The following is a 14,146-nucleotide window of genomic DNA, read 5'->3' on the forward strand; positions in this document are numbered from 1 at the left end:
AACAATTAGTTTATTTTAGCTTGAGTTTAATTTGATTTTGTAGTTTATTTATTTTATATTACTGATAAAAAAGAAACTGCGAACTATGAGTATGTCAATTCGATGTTAGCGACATCTTGCGATCACTAAACATAAACAAACTAACTGTAGCGGACCTCAAGTGGTGACACCTCGCGGACAATAGGCGAACTGCGGCGCAGGCGCACCTAACCGTATTGCTTGCTATGCTATTGCTATTGCTTTGCTACTAGCAAAAGCAAATTGCTAGTGCAGCTGGTAGTGCCACTCCACTCCACTGTCCAGTGTCCACTCCACTAGTGCCAGCGCAGCGCCAGCCGAGAGCCGAGCCAGTGTTCAGTGTTAGTGTTGCAGTAAGTGCAGGCAGGTGCAGACTATTTATTCAATTAATTTCTCAGTCCTTTCTTCAGAGAACTGCACCGTTCATTTTCACACAATAATCTCAAAATATGAAACATGCTTATTTTGTTGCCAGAACTGTTCTAGTTCGCAATGGAAATGTGGATGAAGCCGTTAGTCTTCTTAACAGGTAAAATGTATTAACAATCTAGGCTATGCCAGGCTTATTGTTATTGTGTCCTGAAACTTTTTTTGTACAAAAATAATTTAAATTTTTAAAGAAATAAGCTTATGGTAACGTCTTAAATAAAAACTCATGGGCTGCACTTTCCTTTACGTCCTACACTCATTCGAATGAAAATATCGAATTTGTTTGTTTCATTCGATATACACGGGACTTCATTCACTTCACTGGGACAAACATATAAATGAGTTGGAAAGCAGACTTTCCAGAACTGTTTTCCTCTTAAGAAAATTAAAAAATCTGGTCACAGATACATATTTAAAGCTGGCCTATTATGGCCTCTTCCACAGCTTGATGAGCTATGGTGTCATTGTCTGGGGACACGCTTCAGAGACCAAGAACATTCTGATAGTTCACAAGGCTGCCATAAGAGCCATAACATCCAGCGAAAGACACGAACACTGTAGGCCACTTTTCCGAGCCTTAGGAGTAATGACTAGGCTATATACAGCCAATTCATCTATAGCTGTCTGGTGCAGATCAAGGAAAATATAGATAACCTCAGCTGCAGAAACCAGCTACATCGTTACAATACGAGAAAAGGAGAAGACCTAAACGTTCCTTTCTGCAGGCTCAGTAAACAAAAAGACTGTTATCCGGTCCTTGGCATCAGACTCTATAACCACCTGCACCAAGACATAAAGTCACTCCCTCTTAAGAGTTTTAAAAAGAGAGTGGAGGAACTACTCAAGGCGCGGCCCCTGTACTCCATGAAGGAATATTTCACAGAGGAAAATGGTGAATGGGCCTCGTAATCTACAGCCATGTTAACCACATAAATTAAAAAGTACTAAAACTAAAATGTTTAAAATGTTTTTTCTTTGACGAAATCTATCCAGTCACTACTGGTCATCGATGGATACATGGTATAAAGGTATATCATTTGGTTAGTTAGGTTACCTTAGGATACCTTACCTAACTAACCAAACGATATAACTTATCGAATAATTGATTTATCGATCGATATTTTCATTCGAATGAATGTAGGACGTAAAGTAAAGTGCAGCCAACTCAGGTAAAAGTTATTTAGTATAGCCTAGGTGCCTACCTTAACTTAATTGTAAAATGTTTTTATAAGGTACAACTTTACAACGAAATAATAAGTTAAGCGTTCACTACAAAATTAGGCCTAATTTGGTTAAACTAAGAAAAACCTAACCAAACTTGCATTATGATTCTATAAATTATTTTCATGAGAGAGAGAAAAGACAACTTGAGTTAGTGAGGGCAAGCTGTACCGGTACTTAAACTGTAGATTTTTGGCAGGATTCTATGTGCATGTACGCAGGCCTAGGCTAAGCGTAGATAACTGTCTCATACTAGAGTTTGGTGTTTAAACCTGCTAAGTATTTTTTAATATAGGGTAGAGTTTCATATCTGTTGTCAAAAACAACCGAATGAAAATATGGATCGATATTTAATTGGATATTTTGTTTGGTGTTTGTTAACCTAACCTAACTAACTATCGGTATAAGTTAGGTACCGGTAGTGAATGAAATAATGGATATATTGAATACAGTAGTTAATTTATCAATCAATATTTTTGGTATTCCGGAGACCACCCTTATAAAGTGCGCTGGCGGCTATGTAAGGTTGGGTTATTATAAATATACTTATGTTTGTAGGACTTTCCTCGTTTCGTTATGAATGGAACAATAACAGATGAGTCATACATCCACACACCAAATCACCTTCAAGTAAGCCAACGACCTGACGTTGACTGGAGAGCTCGCATTACCTTTCACCGCCAGTATCTGGGGTATTTGGCGGGCAAAAATATGACTCATCTGGAATCTTTTGATTATATTGAAACGAGGAAAGTCCTACAAACATATTTATGATAACCCAACCTAACATAACCACGGTCTACGGACTCCAGTGTGAAAACCTTTGGTTGGATGTTGGAGGATCCCGAGGTCACTCTCGGATCACTCGGCAGGTAAGAGGGGAGGTAATGGACATGCCCTCGGACCACATGCCGATCAGATTCTTCTTCGCCAGACCATTCACTGTCCTTCATCCATCCAGGGATGAGTGGATGTCTGGTGGGAATCCTCTTCCACAAGGCGACCTTGAATGGTATACTGATGGTTCAAAGGTAAGAAGTGGGACTGGGGCTGGAATTCATGGAGTGCAGAACGGGGTGGACATTTGTCTTCCCATGGGTACTCACCCAACTGTGTTCCAGGCCGAAATGACTGTGATAATGGAACCTGTGCTAGGGAAAACCTGAGGGTAGGCTTCAGGGACATCAACATTTCCATTTTTACAGACAGCCAGGCTGCGCTCAAAGTGCTCGACTCCTTTGAATTCAATTCTAAGGTGGTCTGGGACTGCCTTTCTGCAGTATGTGACCTGGGCAGGCGTAACAAAGGTAACACTGTTGGCTTCCTGGGCACTCAGGGATGGAAGGGAATGAGGTGGCTGACAGGCTAGCAAATGTTGCGTCAGCCTCAGACTTCGTGGGACCACAGCCTTTCTGTGGAATCTCTCCTGTGCATGCATGTCACTCAGTCATGTCATGGGCTCAAGAGGAACGCAGGAAAAGATGGGTTAGGCTTCAGCACCATAGGTAAGTAAGTTCACCCTCTTCTCCCCTTCCCAGACGGTCGCCTCCAATGCTCTACATTTAGACAGGAGGCAACTCAGACAGATCACACAAATGGTCACTTGACATGGCTACCTGAAATTCCACCTGCATTGCTTGAGGATCCACAATGGAGACACTGCGTGTAGAAAATGTGGGAAAAATGTGGAGACTGCTGATCACCTACCCTACGACTGCACAGCTCTGAACGAGGTAAGGGACAGCCCCCCCCCCCCCCCCACTCTGGTGTTGTTGTACTCTTGGTGCAATGACAAGGGCAGACACCTTCCTCAGGAGGAGCTCATAGACAGGATGCTGAAGTTCATTAAGCAACTCAGGTTTGATGGACTCTGAAGTACCATGTGGGGAGCGCAAAAAACCCATCAGTGGCTGACGTGCAACAGGACAAGGTCCCCCCCTACAGAATCAATCAATCAACTGCGGCAGCGCGCTTACCTACTTGGCGGAGTATAGCATCGGCGACGCATTCAACTCAATCCTTGCCGACATCGCTGCCTTCTGGGAGGTAGAACTTAAAGGCCGCTATTTGTAATCATGTCGAATTTGGACAGTAAGTCACTTTTAAAGTATGATCTTTCCCATTATGTAGTTATTTTTGGTCTTACTTACTTCTGTGGCCACATAAATCCCAAGTGATTTTTGGCCTCGCCAACAATGTGCCTCCACTGCTGCCTGTCCTCTGCTGCCTCCAAACTTGCTCCTAACCTCCTGAGGTCCTGCCTCACTTGGTCATTCCATCTTAATCTGGGCCGTCCCAGCGGCCGTCGTCCTTCTGGTTGCCCCATCCATACCCTTTTAATCATACTGTTAACATCTCTTCTATATACGTGTCCCAGCCATCGTAATCTTCTGCTCTTTACCATTGCTATAATATCTGGGTCATTATAAAGTTCTCTTAATTCTTGGTTCTTCCTTATCCGCCATTCACCATTTCATTAATAGGTCCAAACACTCTATGTAAGATTTTATTTTCAAAAACTATTAATTTCTTTTTATTTTGCTTCATTAAGCGTCCAGACTTCTGCTCCATATAGTAGAACTGGTTGTATTATTACTCTATACATCTTTATTTTAGTTCTTCTGGTCAGGAGTCTACTTCTAAATAGTTTTGTTAGACTCCAATTGGTCTCCGGTAAAAAAATCTGTCTAAAATAAGTGGCCTCCGGATAATACGAAAGTAGGCCTACTATATTTTCATTCGGTTGTTTTTGACAACAGATATGAAAGTCTACCCTAAATTTATTTAACTTTAAATATGTTGCATAGTTTTAAATGTTGTTTTTTAGTAATATATTTGTGTGTATTTTTCCAAATTCAAAATTAGTCCCAAATTGTTTTATCACCCTGTGAGCGTGAACTGACGAGTTGTTAGGATTATTGTAATGAATATTCTGACTATTCTGAGTTACTAGGCTAATTTGTGAAACCAGAGCAATCTCCTTAAATAGGCTGGGTTATCCAGACAAATAAAGTTAAGGTGTGACTATTTTGGCAAGATAAAACGCAAAACCATTACAAAGATACAAAATGCGATAGTACTGTATTAGCCTATATTTTAATCTTTTGCCCGAAGTTACGTAACTAAATGAATTTATTGTGTGTTGATTGATGGCAAAATAATATCCTAAGTTAACAATGTTAATCATTGCAATATAAGATAAAGTTATATTTTGCAAAAATTTATTTATTTTCCAGAGTCTTGGGTCGAGAAGGAATATTTGATCAGTGGAGACATACGAGATACTTTGAAAAACCGTGTCAGGTTTGTGGTTTTTTATCTTGCTATGTTTTATTTGCCACTAGCTGGCACGACAGACGTCGTCCTGTCTTAATGTGGTTTTATGTCAAATGCTCGTTTATTTCCAAGATGAGCTCGTTCACATCGCTCAATCACGTCCTGGTTAAAGTTTGTTAGCTAAGCTTACTCACCTTTAGGTTGAAGCTTCTTCGCTGCGCTCACTTGCCTTCAGGTTTAGCTTGTTCGCTACGCTAACTCGCCTCCAGTTGTAGTTCGTCCGCTACGCTCACTCACCTTATGGTTGCAAATTAGCTGTTGTCATAAATAAAAAAAACAAGTTCTGCACCCTGTTGGTAAACCTATTAATTTTTTATGCTATTGAACATCACAGAATCAAATTGTGTAGTTGAACCAGCTGATAAGATTCTTTAATTCTATTTATTTAAATATAAGTACTCATAACATGGTAAACTCCAGAGCCACTGGGACGGAGCCCTTTTGACGGATCTGCACCAAACTTCATACAAACCATCCTTGAATAATGCCTGAAAGTTTCATTACAATCAGTCAAGCGGTTTCGGAGTCTATAAAGGACTTACAGACAATCATACATTGGATTTTATATATAGACTAGCTGTGTGCCCGTTCTACACACGGGGATCTTATAGTAATCGATTGAAACCTTCTTATACAGCAGTTGGTTTGCATATTTCAGATATGCTGGCCAAACTATAATATAAACAAATACAGTACCTATCTGACAGTTTCAAGTAAAAAAAAGAATACCCCCGCAGCAAACCTGCAGACTTAGCGAATTTCCATTTGCCTCGTTGGATTTACACTAAAATGTCTCCTTAAATATATCACATTTATTCCCTATTTAAATAGAATTAGTTTAACGAGTACTTAGGTTTGCTGCAACAGGGAGGGTAAAAAAGTTTTTTTTTTTATGTAAAGGCTTAATAGGTAGGCCTACTGTAGTTTAGTAAGAAATTAATGTATTTTCCAAATTTGATCAAAATATGTTCATAAATAAGCAAACTACAACAGTTGCCTTATTCTCCATAAGAATAACATGGGAATTTTAAAATTACAATTTTTTTGAATTTTCTCCGTAACCCTTAGGCACATAATAACGCTTCAATATACTAAATTATTTGTTTCTTTAAGCTCTACATAATGGTTTAGAAAGTAATTGTGAAATTTTGTGTTTTTAGGGTCAAAAATGGGAAAAACCTATTTTTACTTCATAAAACCCCCATAAACCCCCGTTCCTATAGTCCGATCATGCTGGTTTGCGAACTCATTCAAGTTTATCCTGCTTTACACCTTTAAACCAAATTAAATCGGACAAAAATTACTCAAGTTATCGCGTTTACGGACACACATATAGGTGTATATATATACATATATAAAAATTTTAACGAATGGTGTTTTTGGCCTCTGGGGACATCAAAATGAAAAAGTAAATCAGTCCCGGGTCTAGGTCTTACCATGCCACTTACGGTAATAGCTTACTTCCCTATAGGGAAGTTCGCTAGAAATGCTTTATAGATCTATGAAAAATAGCTCTAAAGTAGGCCTATAATTGAAAGCTGCTTTCCCCAATGGTTAAAAGTAGTTAAAATACTTCCCCAACCTCTCTATTAAAACATTCCTGTTGAAATTTTTACTATCAAAGGTGCTCTTGTCCTGTCCGTACGGAACACTGAGAAATATGCGCTACCAACAGACATACACACAACAATACAGAATTTAATTATGAAATTTACTACGCTTTAACTAAAGCAAAGTAAGCTACATTTACTTTAGTGTCACCAAACTTGATCATAACAATTTTTATTTGCTTAGTCCGAAGATGACTCAAAATGATGTCGAAATGACGGCTTACCATGTGAAATGAAGTACTAAATACGATTTAGTTTAGTAATTTACAACACACAGGCCACGAACTATTGATACATAAACAACGTAAAGCGCAAACAATTCATGATGGTTTGCTCAACAAATGTTTTACTCAAATGCGTTATCATTTTCTTAGCACAAACTAACATTTTGGAATCCAGACAGAAAAAGCAAAACTTATACAGTAAGACATCAATTAAATTGAATACGACTTTAATAAATAAGGTACAATATAATGACTATGATGCATCGTTGGATAACTAATTTGGATATAGTGATGTGTTGGTACGTAAAAATTATTCTCGTAGCTACCACCGGTTCTAAGGCAAAGAACCAGTACCAAAAACCAAAGTTTACAGTTAAGAACTATAGTACATCCGACCAGCTAAATGCGTAAATCAAGTCCCGAGGTTATTGATCTCTCTTAGTTTTGGATTTTCTCACTAAATGTTATAAAAAAATCAAAGTTATTTCCCATTAATTGCATGATTTGAAAACAACTTTTAACGTTAACATATCGGTGACAGTTTGAAAAAACAACCTTATCCCATCAACTTTTTGTTATTTAATAGAAGACGTACGGTATTCTATAAACCATGTTTGGTGTATCTAGTAAACACTAGAAGGAAATGCGAAAAATCACACAATGTTCGTTTTTTTTACATTTGTAATTTTATTTCTTAAGTAGGTATGGTAGGCCATGTATTCTAGGGAAAAGTACCGGTATCTAGGATCATCATCGAAAAGGTTGTTATGAATAATTGGGCAGGCGTACTTACCCAAGTGATGTGCAATTGGTCTATTGCCTGTATGATCCAGCGATGCGGCATATAGCGACGAGAAGATACATTTGAAAAGCGAGTTTAGCATAATCCGTAAACCTCCGTTACAATCACCCACTGCATTTGTCACGTTACACTTTACACAACCGCCTTTGAAGTGCCGTCATTGAGTTGGAACCTTTTTTGTAAGCTATTGGTAACGCTTGTAAGTTTCCCGTTTCCCAGCCATTTACAACACTGATTCAAGGTCTTTTTCCCGGTTATCAAAACTCAAGAACAATTTTATACACAAAGAATCTCAATTTTCATTTACAGTTACCCTACACATTATTGCATTTGTGATTAATTAAATCCGTTATGTAAGGTAAAACGTTTTTAATCTCACTTGGTTTGGATTTGCTTTCAAAACTTGATCTGAAATGGTTGCTGTATTTGTAAATAACATACAATGTAAACATGTCAGTGACAGCTAGAAAAAATAATCTTGGTCCGAACAGCTGTTCGTTATTTCGTAGATGATTATGTGATAAATATTGGGAGAAAACTTGACAAAAATCGCACAAAATTGGGTTTTTAAACATCTGTAATTTAATTTACAAAGTAGTATTTTATTGATATATTTTGATCAAACTTGGCAAATTTATTGATTTTATAAATAAGCTATTAATATTTTACTAAAAACCACACTTCATTAGTTTCTTTGCAGCAGCAAACCTAGGTACTCATTAAACCTTAATGCTATTGAAATAGATATGATTGAAAATCAATTCAGACAAAGGTAAATTCACTTAGTCGGCAGGTTTGCTGCAGCGGGGGTATTTTCTTGTAGGTAGGTAGCCAGGGGTTTAATTATCTGCATTACATGGAATCCTATTTGGTAGTGGTGGAAACTAGTTTCGACTTCATCAGACATCACACAGACTAACATATTGCTTCATTAAGATTGTCCATTGTGATCCTATAACTTACACACATTTTGTCATAATGTTATCCTCTAACTTACAAACATTTACAATACGAATGACTCAATACACAAGACTACCTCACCCTTATAAACATGACACAACTGGTCATTTATGAACTGGCTAGAGCAAAGGTCCAAGACTTACGGCAACCTAAATTCCCACATGTTGTGTCATGAATTCTAGTTATGTGTGTATGAGTTTTGTGAATTTGTGTACAGTACTAGCATAGCTATATAAAAACCTTCATATGAATAAAAAAAATTTCTGTCTTCAAAAGCCTGGTGATTTTTCCATGTGACCCGAAGTTAATTGCCACTGCAATCATATTGAATCACTAATAATACAAGTATTTTCAGTGGCATTGTTACACTTATGCCAATTAGTACTGAAACAAATCAGGCTCACTAATTCATCAATTCAATTCATAGTTTTTCATCAATCAGTGAAAAAACTGTGTTGTTAGCAACTTCACCGCTGGTCTTGTTTTGCAACTTCATTACAAAAATAGTAACTGTACTAGTACTAGTAAACAAGTGCTGTAGGTCTGTGTGTCTTGATAAACTGCTTATTTGTAATATAATATTTTTATTCACATTTTTTAGACTCGTCGACGAGTGAACTACATGAGGTGTAAGTCAATATACAATGAAGACATGGATAGAAAGATCAAATTTGTCATGCGCAAAAACAGAGTGGAACCTTTTGTTGGATGTTATTAAAAAAGAATCTTGTTTGTAATATTTGTAGATATTGTTTAGTTTTATAATTTACAAATAAAAATAAATACTAAAAGCTTTTATCATTTTTACTTTTGTTTGCCTCTATCTATCATCCAAATCTAGGATGTGTAAACCAATTCTCTCTATCCACTGCAATGCAGGTATATTAAATCAATAATAGCAAATTTTCACTTTTAGTCCCATTTTAGGACAACAAAGTGGTTTACGAGCAAATAGAAGCCAATCATGGTTCAAACTATTGAGCCCTGGAATAGATCTTTTGTGACGAGCGATGAACGATAATTTTCATCATAATGCAAAAAAAATACAAATCTTGGTTTAAAATATTCCATAGTCTAGTAACTCTGTTTTAAGTTATTTATCATAATACACATTTGCAATTTATCTAAAAGTCAGCTGTTTGAAGAATATTTCTCTCAATAACTTATTATATAATAGTACATACTTTAGTGCTCCTGTTGAGCATATACTGAAACTTGGTTTGGGGTTAGGAAAAGTAATGTTTAGGCATAGACAAAAGGAATTAAATATAGACCATCAGCTGTGCTGCGGTTACCATAGGTTCTGGTGCACACCGCTGGGAGCGCCATGTAGTTACAGCGTTAGCACTACGTAATTACACGGCGCTCCCAGCGGTGTGCACCGGAACCTATGGTAACCGCAGCACGGCTGACGGTCTATATTTAATTCTTTTTGTCTATGGTTTAGGACAGGCAAAATCATATGCTTTGCTAGAGATTGGAACAAGGCAACACTAAGTAAACAGGCCGTAATGCTCATCTGGTATGACGTCATCATAGGCAACGGCAATGACGTAATGTTTGCCGTTTGTGATCAGCTTCTTGTTTTGATTTTTTCTTGGAAACAAAAAAAATAACATTACGTCATTGAAGTCGCCTATGATGACGTCATGCGAGAGGAGCATTACGGCCTATTTATTTAGTGTTGCCTTGATTGGAAATAAAGGTTTTAGGACCCTTAGTTGCCATTGGCTGTATGGGGTATTAATTACCAGCTGTGTCTGAGGAATATGTCAGCCTTAGTCACTAACAATACTACAAGATCGCACCACTCATCCTACACTCATCCTTCACTCATATTTGGGTTAAAATACGCACATAGTGGCGTATTTCATCATACACTCATCTCCATTCGTACTAGACTTAAAATATAAGGTTTTCTTTTCTTGTTTGAACACAGAAGAGAGGGGTGAAAAGAGATGTCCTTGTTGGATTAACTAAAGGACTTCTTGCATGTTTAGGCTGGTTCAAACTTGACAATCAAAGCGGTGATAGTCAATTTTGTACAGCATAAGAGTGAGCATGAGAGACAAGAAATAGGAACACTAAGAGTTCTGATACCTAACAAAATGCCGGAGAGTTGCTCAAAAAGGTATTAACGTTGAATATAACAGTTGGATTCCTAACCAGAATGTAGTTCTTCAAAACTGCTTTAGTTATAATACATTAGTCACAACAATACATCTGCTAAGGGAAATTGAAATATGTTATGCACAGTATTTATCACAAACATAGATTTATTTAAAATAAAATACAACATTTGTGTCGATAAAAACTAAATAAAAAACAATTCCCAATTTACAGAAAACCACGGTTTAAGAAATGACTAACAAAAAACAAAACAATCTTAGGAAAACTATACTAAAGTGCTAACATAAGAAATAAGTAGAAATGTGTGATGTTTTAAGTCGCTAAGAAATAAAGCAACGCTATCTACAGTAATAACAGCACCGCACACACAATCAATTGAATTAACACAAATCTGTACATAATATAAGTTACATATGTTCAGGGAAGTGTATATAATATTAATATTTTCAATTAAATTGTGTATATATTGAACTATAGCCTGTTCACAAAATTTTGGCAGTTTAAGGGGAAGGTTTCTCCACCACTATTTTAGCCCAATTTACAATATAAGCTGTTGGCTGTGGTTTCAAAGTTGCAGTGAGGTGGAGGGGATTGAAACATTTACCCCTCAAACCGCCTACATTTTGTGAACGGAGTATATGTATTGAAATACTTACAAACGACACAATAGATAATAGACATTGGTATCACAGCCAGTGGCAAAAATACAAACTGTTTGTAATTTGTACACATCGAGGGAATTGGTTTATAAAAATTTTCAAACTTAAAAAGAAATTGTGTGCACCTTAGACGAATAATCTTCAGGTTCAACTCACAATAAGTAAAATAATCAGAATGTATAAAAAAAACACAAACAGTTGTAGCCAATACTGTTTGCTGATCAAAAATTATAAAATGTAGATAAGTCAGTATAGAGTTATTACAATTTGATACAACAATGTATCTAAAATGATGTACACTTTCAACAATAATTTTGGACAAAGAAACACTCCTCCTAATGTTTGCATATATTTTCAAAATCTGCCAGTTATTTGCTTAAATTTTACAATATAATTTATATTCTACAACTAATTTAGTAGCAGTAGGTTTGAGAAATATATTTTGGCAACACAGCTTAAGATTTATGTCTCCAGCATTTTATAAAAACAAATATGTTACCACTTCTTGAAACTACTCCCTGAGTTTGTATATTTTTAATGATTTGTAGCTTATTTTATACCAGGCAGGCCAGAAAATAAGCAAATTATCTTAATGATTATAGTTCATCTAGATTAGGTTAAAGATAGGCCTACACAATAGCTGTTCAGAAGAAGAAAAATACCTTTCTAAAGTTGAAGATTCTATCTCATAATACAGTGTTAAAAAATTCAAAAAATAAATATTTCTTCAGAGAATTTGCTTAGTAGGTATAGGCCTACTTTGGACAAAAGGATGTCATTACTAAAAAAAAAGATTACTCTTACACTCTTTTCTAGAGTGATCTGAATGCTGCAAAGACACATTTCATGCTGATTAAGTAATTACTCTATTTAATATTACCCGGAAATTGACATATTTATATTACATACATTACATAACCTACTGCAATTCGTCTATTACACTTGTTTGAAAAGGTTCAGGGAATATTTGATTATAAATTTTACAATTTACATATGACTAAAATATTACACTAACATAATTTACATGACTACCCAAGAACCGACGATAAATATTTTGTACACTCATATAAATATAATTAATAATCACATTGAATAAAATTGTAAATAAATAACAAGAGCATTAAATAACCACAGATTGTTAGTTTAAGTTGGTACAATGACTTTCTCGCTACCTCATTATTTGTCGGAACTTTTCCAGCTCGTAAATACTTGTTGAGAGCCTGGAACAAAAATAAATGTCATATTATATTATTATATTCCTCCAGTTGTTTTGGATCACCTATTTTTTCAGTTAACAATGACAGGAATTTAAAGGCTACTAGTGTACCGGTTGCTCGAATTCGAGCAATTGCTAAGTATTACAGGCGTTATTTTTAAAACGAATAACAGCCATAATTTCTGATGACTTTAAAAGATTCAAATCAAAGATTATGGAAATACTCAAGATGTACATAAAAGATCGAGACAATCAACATTTCATGTAAATATCTTATCATTTTTCAAAAGCTGATCTTGTTTTTTAGTGTTTTCTACAAATAGCCTTACTCATAGCCACATTTATAGGTTGTCTATAATAACAATTATAATTCAATTCAATTCAAAACTACTTTATTCATCTCTTGTACAAAATACATTGAATAGTGTCAACGGTTTAGCTGCAAGTAGGCCTAATATTTATTAAATACATTTCTAACATAAGAAAGTAAAAACAAAATTTCACAAACTTACATTTTTTTTAGAATAAATTGTTAACAAAAAATACATATCCTGAATTTGTTTTTGACCTCAAAGACTATTCAACTCTTCAAAAGAAAAAATAGCCTTGCTGATGAGAAATCTTTTTAATTTATTTTTAAATATTGTTTTGGAAGTCTCTGATTTAATTTCGATTGGGAGATTATTATAAAGCTTTGATCCCGCATGTATGGGTTTTTTCTCAAAAAGTTGTAGACTATGGTGGCCGATTGCAAGGTTTTCCCGATTTCTGATGAAATAATTATGACTATCCCCAACTCGTTCCAAATCATGAAGTCTGTCCTTTACTGATAAAATTGTTTCAAAAACGTACATTCCGTAAATTGTAAAAAAAAATTTATATAAAAAAAACATTTCCATATCTTCTCCTTGGTGGTGTTCTATGACTTTCCTATGTTTCCATAGTTTGCAAATCAGGTCTTTCAATGATAACTAAAAAATGCAGCATAGTGTTAATTCAGTTTTCTTTTTAGTATATAAAAATATCCAGGCTCTCTCACTTTTACTTTCTCCCCCTATACCATAGTATATGGAGAAAGTATTGTTTTCGTCAAAATTTTCGAGTTTGAGTTTTGAGTGGATATATTCGTTTTGGGTCCCCCTGGACCCCAAAAAAGTGGTTTTCGAAGTGATGTCTGTGTGTGTGTGTGTCTGTGTGTCTGGATGTGTACAGAGCTAGAGACTACACCTGTGGTCCGATTTCAATGAAATTTGGTATGTAGGTTCTTATCCATGGTATCTCCAGCATTTTTTTGAAATTTTGATTTTTAATGGGGATTTTCCCATAAAACCCCATAAAATAACGGAAAAATAGGATCTTCCCAAAAATGGCCCTAACGATTTTGATAAAAAACTAGTATGTTATAGTCCTTTATATTCTGAACAAAATGGTACAAATCCCATCTCTGTAAAAATTACGGTAAAAATTACGGCAAAAGTTGTTATTTTCCCATAAAAACCCCATAAAATAACGGAAAATCAGATTTTTCCAAAATTGGCTCG

At 35.7% G+C, this 14,146-nt stretch overlaps 2 protein-coding genes across 2 annotated transcripts in view; one reads left to right on the plus strand and one right to left on the minus strand.

Annotated features, from left to right (window-relative positions):
- Window positions 1-360: 360 nt before the first annotated feature.
- LOC128992559 (28S ribosomal protein S21, mitochondrial-like) lies at window positions 361-9,396 on the plus strand. The gene is made up of 3 exons (XM_054416198.1): window positions 361-547; window positions 4,905-4,971; window positions 9,202-9,396. Exons 1-3 carry the CDS (start codon window positions 468-470, stop codon window positions 9,316-9,318), a joined length of 264 nt encoding a protein of 87 aa, XP_054272173.1. The 5' UTR covers window positions 361-467; the 3' UTR covers window positions 9,319-9,396.
- A 1,462-nt stretch (window positions 9,397-10,858) lies between these two features.
- Window positions 10,859-14,146, minus strand: part of LOC128991615 (ero1-like protein) — a 58,341-nt gene continuing 55,053 nt past the window's right edge. The window contains exon 12 of the mRNA XM_054414656.1: window positions 10,859-12,609. Coding sequence (XP_054270631.1) covers window positions 12,558-12,609 — 52 coding nt within the window. The 3' untranslated portion in view covers window positions 10,859-12,557. The remainder of the gene's footprint in view (window positions 12,610-14,146) is intronic.

The sequence above is a fragment of the Macrosteles quadrilineatus genome, unplaced genomic scaffold (genome assembly GCF_028750875.1).
Source record: "Macrosteles quadrilineatus isolate MER2022 unplaced genomic scaffold, UCM_ALF_1.0 Scaffold_4__1_contigs__length_99947679, whole genome shotgun sequence".
Taxonomy (NCBI): Eukaryota; Metazoa; Arthropoda; class Insecta; order Hemiptera; family Cicadellidae; genus Macrosteles; species Macrosteles quadrilineatus.